Source organism: Rhinoderma darwinii, chromosome 8 (genome assembly GCF_050947455.1).
Source record: "Rhinoderma darwinii isolate aRhiDar2 chromosome 8, aRhiDar2.hap1, whole genome shotgun sequence".
Taxonomy (NCBI): Eukaryota; Metazoa; Chordata; class Amphibia; order Anura; family Rhinodermatidae; genus Rhinoderma; species Rhinoderma darwinii.
In genome coordinates, this window is record NC_134694.1 from 71,585,836 (window position 1) to 71,595,342 (window position 9,507).

At 44.0% G+C, this 9,507-nt stretch overlaps 1 protein-coding gene across 1 annotated transcript; it reads left to right on the forward strand.

Moving 5' to 3' along the window:
• Positions 1-4,844: 4,844 nt before the first annotated feature.
• Positions 4,845-9,115, forward strand: LOC142658716 (protein kinase C theta type-like). The gene is made up of 4 exons (XM_075834323.1): positions 4,845-5,232; positions 6,218-6,471; positions 7,631-7,693; positions 7,879-9,115. The coding sequence occupies exons 1-4, from the start codon at positions 4,987-4,989 to the stop codon at positions 8,435-8,437; spliced, it is 1,122 nt and encodes a 373-aa protein (XP_075690438.1). The 5' UTR covers positions 4,845-4,986; the 3' UTR covers positions 8,438-9,115.
• The last annotated feature ends 392 nt before the right edge of the window (positions 9,116-9,507 follow it).

A 9,507-nucleotide genomic window follows, 5' to 3' on the forward strand; every position in this document is an offset into this window, starting at 1 on the left:
TTACGGCTGAAATTACAGAGCTGTTTTCAGGAGAAAACGGCTCCGGAATTTCAGACGTAATGGCATGTGCAGGCGCTTTTCGCTGCGTCCATTACGGACGTAATTGGAGCTGTTTTTCCATGGAGTCAAGGGAAAACGGCTCCAATTACGTCTCAAGAAGTGACAGGCTTTTCTTTGACGCGGGTGCGTCTCTTTTACACGCCGTCTTTTGACAGCGGCGCGTAAAAAAAATGACCGTCGGCACAGAATATCGTAAGACCCATTCAAATGAATGGGCAGATGTTTGCCGACGCTTTTGAGCCGCATTTTTGGACGTAATTCGGGGCTAAAACGCCCGAATTACGTCCGTAAATAGTGTGTGTGAACCCAGCCTTACTGTGAATGGGGGGACTGATGGTTATTTTACTGTGAGTGGGGGGCTGATGGTCTTCAAGTGGTTTCCACCTCTGACCTCCAATTGAAATTAATAGTAGGAAGAAAATAGCTGTGGTGCTCGTTTGGAGATTTTTTTGCTGCGTCTTTTGCATTCGCTTCAACGGCTTAAAAAAAACGCTAAAAAAACCCCATCAAATAACGCTGTCAATTCAAAAGCAGATTTTTTCTGCCTTACAAAAAACGCTGTGTGAACATACCCTAAGAATGTAGTGCTTATTTTAAGCTATTTTCTGTCTTTCTCGAAACAATTTTTGGTAGGGGGGCCCTGAGGAATTATTTTTTTCCAGGGGTGGCTCAAGTCCGAAAAGGTTGGGAAACTCTGTAGCAGGCTACAGCGGCACCTGCAGCCTATGAGGCGCAGGGACAGGATCCCTGCGCAGTCGGCGTGATGACATCTCTGGATCAAGCCGGCCTACGCAAGGATCCTGTCAGGTGGAGGTGGGGGGCAGTATGGCACTTTCTACAAGGGGGAGGTGGGGGCTGTATGTCACTTTCTACAATGGGGAGGTGGGTGCTGTATGACACTGTCTACAAGGGGGCGGTGGGGGGCACTGTGTACAAGAGAGAGGTGGGGCTGTATGACACTACAAGGGGCAGATGGGGGGCTGTATGGCACTACAAGGGGCAGATGGCTGTATGGCACTGTCTACAATTAGGAGGTGGGGGATTATGGCACTGTCTACAGGGAGCACTTTCTACTAGGGGGGCTGTGGGGGCATTATACTCTGTGGAGGACATCGTACTGTGTAGGGGCACTACAGGGGGCAATATAATGTGCGTGGCACTTAGGGGGCATAACACTGTGTGGGCACAATTAGAGGACAAAATACTGTGTCCTTGAAGGCGTTATAATATATTACATTATTAAATATTATTATTATACTGTGTGTGGGGCACTAAAGGGGCATTACACTGTGTGGGGGCACTATATAGGGCATTATACTGTGGGGAGGAATTATGCTTTTTTATGGGGCATTTGTTATAATGGCGTGGGGCGCCGAAAGATAATTTCGCACGGGGCGCCATCTACCCTAAGGCCGGCCCTGACTATACCCCCTAGAAAAATTCCTTGAGAAGTGTAGTTTTCACAATGGTGGTCACTTTTGGGGGGTTTCCACTGTTTTGGTCCCTCCAGTGCGTTGCGAACGCGACATGGCATCGAAAACCATTCCAGCAACATCTGCGCACCAAAATCCAAATGGCGCTCCTTCCCTTTTGAGCTCTGCCGTGGTTCTAAATAGCAGTTTATGACCACATATGGAGTATTGCTGTAATCAGGAGAAATTGCTTTACAAATGTTGGTGTGGTTTTTCTCCTTTATTCTTTGTAAGAATTAGAAAATTCTATGTTTTTTCAGAAAAAAAATAAATGTTAATTTTTACAGACTAATTCAAATAAATTTAGCAAAAAAAACGTGGGTTCAAAATGCTAACTATAGCCCTAGATACATTCCTTGAGGGGTGTTGTTTTCAAAATGGGGTCACTTTTGGGGGGTTCCCACTGTTTTGGCACCACAAGACCTCTGCAAACCCGACATGGTGCCTAAAATATATTCTAAAAAAAAGAGGAGGCCCCAAAATCCACTCGGTGCTTCTGAGGTCTGTGCTTCAGTCCATTACCACACTAGGGCCACATGTGGGATATTTCTAAACACTGCAGAATCTGGGCAATAAATATTCAGTTGCGTTTCTCTGGTAAAACTTTCTGTGTTACAGAAGTTTTTTTATTACAAATGAATTTCAGCAAAATAAATTACATTTCTACATTTTACCTCTACTTTGCTTAAATTCCTGTGAAACGCCTGAAGGGTTAAAACACTTCCTGAATGCTATTTTAAATACTTTGAGGGGTGCCGTTTTTTAAATGGGGTTTTTTATAAGGGTTTCCAATATATGGGCCCCTCAAAGCCACTTGACAACTGAACTGGTCCCTGAAAAAATAGCATTTTTAAATTTTCTTGTAAATGTGAGAAATTGCTACTAATGTTCTAAGCCTTGTAACGTCCTAGAAAAATAAATGCACGTTCAAAAAACAATGCGAACATAAAGTAGACATATGGGAAATGTAAACTAGTAACTATTTTGGGCGGTATTACTATCTGTTTTACAAGCAGATACATTTAAATTTAGAAAAATCATAATTTTTGCAAATTTTCTCATAATTTTGGGGTTTTTCACAAAGAAGCAATGAATTTATCGACCACATTTTTCCACTAACATAAAGTCCAATATGTCACGAGAAAACAATCTCATAATCGCTTGGATAGGTAAAAGCATTCCAAAGTTATTACCACATAAAGTGACACATGTCAGATTTAAAAAAAATTGGGCTGGGCCTGAAGGCCAAAATGAGCTTGGTCCTGAAGGGGTAAATCGACGGAAAAATAAAAAAAATATCCGAATTTAGCGAAACAATATAAATTTTATTTTTCAGTTTGTTTTTTCCTTGTAAAAGAAGCAAAGTATAGAAAAATACATATAAATTTGGTATCACCGTAATCGTATTGACCCGCAGAATAAAGTTGACATGTTGTTTTAATTGCACGGTGAATGTCGTAAAAACGAAGCACAAAAAACAATGGAGGAATCACAGTTTATTTCATTTTCTACCCCTCAAATATTTGTTTTTTTGTTCCCTACTGCATTATATTGTACAATAAATGGTGCCATGAAAAACTACAACTCGTCTCGCAAAAATCAAGCCCTCATATGACTATATCGACCAAAAATAAAAAAGTAATGGCTTTTGGAAGATGGGGTGGAAAAAATTAAATTAAAAAATGGCTGTCGGGAAGGGGTTAAATTGCATTATTGCTATATTTACTATACTTATAAATGTGAAATTCTTAGCGCACATGTTGATCAAATTGTGTGAACTCACCTACTATGACAAGGTGCCTCTCACAAATGGGTCCCTACACTAAATAGTATTTCTGATCGCGGCATTCAAAGGGATAGATTGAGGGGGTCCTCCCTTTGATCATGTCACAGAGAATCCCTGTAACACGATCGAGGGACATACCTTATATAAGCAGACAGCCCACGGTCCAATTACGGACCGCAGGACTGTCTGACCATATTTCCCCAGGCAGCAGTAACCCCATTGTGTTACCCATCGTAATATAGTAGGAGTTTCTGAAAATGCCAGCTAGAGCCCCCATAAGCTTTACCAACTGCGCCCATAAGTGCCCTTACATATACCAGCCACAGTGTCTCTATAAAAGTGTTAGTAACAGAGCTGAAACTGTATTTTACTACTAGAACTTCTGCCACTGTGTGACTTGCTGATTCCTGAAGCTCAGACGATTAGCTGAACTGAAGAAAGTGATAAAAGAGCAAGAAAATGCTGTGGATGAGACATGTTTACCTGTCCGGAGCACCTGGATGCATATTTATTGCCATACAGGCAGTGCCGCCACCAATCACCCCTCCCCCTTATGTTTATCATATGGTATAACATCCATGCTTGGCCAACAGATTTCTTCTAGTTAGTAGTGAAGCCAGATGGAGCATCAGAGCTCTCAACAAGCAGAACAGAGCTCCAACCCCCAGTAATATATATATTAGTAAAACCCCCAACATTGACCCAAACCATGACCGGTTATGTAGAAAAAGATCACTCCTAACATTTCTACATGAAGCCTTTCTAACATTTCACACCTCAGAATAAAACATCATTGTGGATAAATTCAACTTTAATCTTTATAGAATCCTTTCCTTCAACAAATTTCTCCCTTCCAAAAAAGCAGAAATCTCCTCCCTGTACACCCAGATCTGCACTGGGGGTACTGACCATTAACAGTCATGGAAATGTAAGGTGGGGCCCTGGATGGTATGGGGTCTGGTGGAGGTTGTGTCATGGAATAGATGATATGGAGACAGGAGATATTTGCAAACTCAAATGTTAATTTCAGGCCGGCAGTGACGATGCCACAGCTACAGGTATACTCAGTTCTACCCAATATGGGAGGCACAGGATAAGATACGACTCAGGTAGGCGATGATGGCTGACTTGCTGTACAATATCACAGAAAGGGCCAAGGGCAACCCTTCCATTTACAGGTGTTGGTCTGGCAATAAGGCCTAATAGGCCACAATGTTCCTGGCTGCTGTTTGTGGGCCGGCTCCGGCTCCTCACAAGGATTTGTTATTTCTGTCATTAGCAGCAAGAATAATTTATGGTTTATTGCTCCAAACGCTTCATTTCTATTTCCACACAACTGCACTTATTCTAAAATTCCAGCAGAGTTTCTGATGAACTATGAGCACCACTAAAGTCATATCACCTGCCCCATCTACTAATAATACAACACTAGAAGAACCAGCCATGAATTTCTCCATTGCTCTGGACACTGGACTATCACTCATGATGCCCATATCACAGTGCATATGGCAGAGCAGGTACATGGCCCACTGGCAGGCAAGTGCCACCTGATGTTTCATGGTTCTGCTGTGACATCATGTGACCTGCACACGGCCAACTGCCATCTACTTTCAACTGTCAACGGCAGTGATTGGACGGACATCTTTGTTTTCTGCGAGATATTATTAAATGGCGTGCATTGGACAAGGTGGAGACGGCGAGAAAAAGAGAGAAGATGACAAGAGGAAGAGGGAAGAGGACAGCAGTGGATTTATAGAGATAAAGAAGAAGAGAGGAGAGAAAGCCAGAGCATTAGAGGATGAGGAGCCAGGACCAGGTGGCAGCCGGGACCCTGTAACATCCAGCCCCTACCCCAAAATTAACATCAGTCGCTTCACCTTTCATCAGGTGTTGGGTAGGGGCAGCTTTGGCGAAGTAAGTTTTACGATTTCTTAATTTCTAGGTGTTCTGGGTATTCATGGCTACTGCTCTGAGGCTCTTTCCCTACAAACTATTGTATTGCTGATAGGGTTGCAGGTTTTGTATGCAGTGATTTACAATGTATTACTTTTACTCTTCTTTTTTTACTGTCAGCTGTACCATCCTGCCCCTACTATTATAACTTGAGCTACAGGTCTGGTGCATCATTCATCTTCCTTACTTATGTGACCAGATATTTGTCCATTCTCTGTTTTATGTAGTCTGTAACTTGTTCTTTTTGTTATTATGTAATTTTTATTGCATTTTAGGTTTAGCACTCATGTCTCTATAGGTGTTCAACTCCCTAATTCCTGTCAAAGGGGCAGTGTACCTAACTTCAGCTGTGCAATTGAATGCAATCTATTGTTTTCTGTTATCTGCCATTTTAGGCTATCACTCCTTCTATAGTGCTGCGCTGTAATAAGCCTCCACATTAGGTCCCATCTGCTAGAACGAGGTATTTTACTGTGCTGGAGAGATGATCTCAGGGAATGAAGAGTTTGGGAAAGGTGCATTGTCAGGGATGTAACTTATAGCTCCTGTGTCCCAATGTAAATTCTTTATTAGGGTCCCTCAATTACCATTATTCCTTTATTACAACCCTACTACATCCAATGTGGGTCTATAAAAGAACACTGACCCCACAGTCCTATATACAGTTTGCTCCAGTTATACCGATGTCGTATGGGTAAGGTAAATAATCCTAAAAGTGGTCCCCATAAAGTACCCAAGAACAGACACTACATTATGTTTGCTTACTTTTGCTCAGCTGTAGTGTCCTGGCCACTACCTAACTAACCACCACACAGTCCATCCAGCCCCCTCTCTTAGGCAATAGAACAAACCAGAGACCCCAGCAGATAAATCACCCATGTACTAAAGGTATAAGAATTTCATCTGTGACCACTTCCAATTATAATTTGTCATCTCTTTTCTTCAGGTGGTCCTGGCATCAGTCCCCAGCCAAAACACCTACATGGCCATCAAGGTTATCAACAAAAGAGGGGACAATGCGGCAACTTTAATGAGAGAGCGACGGATACTACTGCAGGCCCGAGACTGCCCATTTTTATGCCACCTCTATGCCGCACATCAGTCTCAGGACCGAGCCTATTTCATCACCGAGTATCTGTCTGGCGGCAGCCTGGAGGATTTAATCAAAATGTGCGGCTGCCTGGACATCGGCAATGTAAGGTAAGTAAATGACTGATCAGGAGACAGAGGGAACAATACAGAAAAGATAGTGGACTAAGGCCTCATGCACACGACCGTATTTTTTCCCACCCGTAAATACTGGCGTAAATACGGGTCCGGTGTCACACGTATTCGACCCGTTTTGCACCAGTATTTACGGACCCGTGCCCGTAAATATGGGTCCGGTGTCACCCGTATTCCACACGTATTTACGGGCAAGTTTTTGGCGGCAAAATAGCACTGCACTAATCGGCAGCCCCTTCTCTCTATCAGTGCAGGATAGAGAGAAGGGACAGCCCTTTCTGTAATAAAAGTTAAAGAAATTCATACTTACCCGGCCGTTGTCTTGGTGACGCGTCCCTCTCTTCACATCCAGCCCGACATCCCTGGATGACGCGGCAGTCCATGTGACTGCTGCAGCCTGTGATTGACCTGTGATTGGCTGCAGCGGTCACATGGGCTGAAACGTCATCCAGGGACGGCCAGGACGTCGGGCCGGATGTCGAGAGGGACGCGTCACCAAGGCAACGGCCGGGAGACCGGACTGGAGGAAGCAGGAAGTTCTCGGTAAGTATGAACGTCTTTTGTTTTTATTTTTTACAGGTTGCTCTTTATTCTGATCGGTAGTCACTGTCCAGGGTGCTGAAAGAGTTACTGCCGATCAGTTAACTCTTTCAGCTCCCTGGACAGTGACTATTTACTGACGTCGCTTAGCAACGCTGCCGTAATGACGGGTGCACACATGTAGCCACCCGTCATTACGGGAGCTCCATAGACTTCTATGGACTGTCCGTGCTGTTATTACGGCCTGAAATAGGACATGTTCTATCTTTTTCAACGGCACGGGCACCTTCCCGTAAGAAAACGGGAAGGTACCCGTGGCCAATAGAAGTCTATGAGCCCGTTATTACGGGTCGTAATTACGACCCGTAATAACGGGAGTTTTTACGGTCGTGTGCATGAGGCCGACTAAAGGGTGGAAAAACGAGGACATGACAGGTCAGACAAAGAACAATGCAGAGAACGAAGGGTGTACAGGCTGCCATAAACAGCGCCTCTTCTATGCTGGTGGCGACAGACACTGATAATAACATGATATTAGGGAACTGCCAGAGAATGATTTTATGTCATTGATACTACACTGTGTTCTCCCCATCAGATTCTACACAGCAGAGATAGTATGTGGCCTCCAGTTCCTCCATGGACACAACATCGTCCACCGGTAAGCAGAACTTCCCCACATCTCTTGGTTTTCTTCTATGCTGTAAATAATGCACCCAGCTTTCCCAGAGTCCTGCATTGTGCCTGGTTTTGCAGCGGTACATCCCATGTCTCCTGTATTATTGCCTCACTGGGTTGATTTTCCATTCTCTTTTTTTATGTGTCATCTGTCTTATTTCATTACAGAGATATAAAGCCAGATAACATCATGCTGGATAAAGATGGACACATCCGCATCATAGACCTGGGGCTTGCCCAAGATGGCGTCACCTCCTCCACTAAGATCAATGGAGTGACGGGAACATACGATTATATGGCCCCTGAGGTGCTTCTGGAAAAGGATTATGACGTGGCAGTTGACTGGTGGAGCCTGGGGATTGTTGTGTCTTGGATGTCAGCAGGATGCTCCCCATTTTACGATGGCTCCAGCATTAAAAAGGCTTACAAATCCATCACCACCGCAAAGCCTACATTTCCATCTTGGCTGAATGCTGACCTAAAACATCTGCTAACAAAACTGCTGCGTAAGAATCCTGAGAAGCGGCTGGGTGTGTATAAGAACATCAGAGACCATCCATTCTTTAACACCATCGGCTGGGAGGAACTGGAGGGGAGGAGAGCACAGCCTCCATTTATACCATTCAAGGCAGTTCTGGAGAACCAACACCTGCAGTGGCCGGAGGATAAAAAACACCTTTACCCCGTGGCCGGATTCTCCTTCACATCACCAAGCTGGGCCCGGTAAGATCCTCCATCTCTAGAAGTGATGTTCCATCTTGCAGGATCAGCCCGTGCCTACTGCCCAGAACTTTGTGCCTCCTGACCCATGCCTCTGCTGTGTATGACCTCGGCTTGCCTATAACATCCTCTCTCTATACCATCTATATGCCGCATTTTCCATCATGTTATTGCCCCAGGACCTTGGCTTTCCATCCTCTAACCTCTGGCTGGCATCAGACATCACTACCTCCTGAAGACCCTCTACACCCCCAGGAGTGGCCTGTGCTTTTTTTTTCCATCTGAGACCTGGTGAGTTCAGGAAAAATAGCCGTATATTGTAGTCCTGGGGCCTGCTGAGTACCAGTGATCTTACCAGAGCGGCTATTATCCCTGAACTCACTGATTTCTAGTAAGACACAGGCCAGGTAAGTATCACACATCGCACCTACATTGAGATAACACACACATAGATAGAAACAGCACATATATATATATATATATATATATATATATATATACACATAGACACAGACACATAGAACAGATAGATGTACACATTGGCTTTGATCCTGGGATTTATTCTGATCGCCATATTTGGGGTCAGGAAGGAATTTTCCCCCCTTACATGAGGACAATTGGCTCTTTCCTCTTAGGGGTTTTCGCCTTCCTCTGGATCAACTCAGCCATAACATTCCCCACAAATAGAAGTAACAACCTTGTGAACACATAAAATCAACCACTTCCTAGAACTACAAATAAAATCTTCTTTTTGCCCCTTACATCTTTGTGTCCGTGTCTTTATTCCCATTGGATGTCCATGTAATAAATTTGCTAAACTCCCCCAATGTCGTCTTCTCCAAAAGACAAGTGAATGTGCACTTCTTGTAAACCGACTTGAGAATCTTAACAGTTCATTTTTATCCAGCTCACCAACCAAGTTGACTCGCGGAGGGTGCAGGACTGCACCAAATTGTAGCAGAAAAGGCAAGAAGGTTTCAGCATCAATATCTTCAACAAAATGCAGCTTTTATTGAGGTTCCATAAAATCAGGGACAACATATAGAACAGAAACTGACCGGTTTCAGGCCCAAGTGG

Excerpts from the sequence above, each read along its gene's own strand:
- LOC142658716 (XM_075834323.1), top strand. The coding sequence starts at position 4,987 with ATGGCGTGCATTGGACAAGGTGGAGACGGCGAGAAAAAGAGAGAAGAT. Across the intron at positions 5,233-6,217 it reads GTAGGGGCAGCTTTGGCGAA|GTGGTCCTGGCATCAGTCCC; the intron begins GTAAGTTTTACG and ends TCTTTTCTTCAG. Across the intron at positions 6,472-7,630 it reads CTGGACATCGGCAATGTAAG|ATTCTACACAGCAGAGATAG; the intron begins GTAAGTAAATGA and ends TCTCCCCATCAG.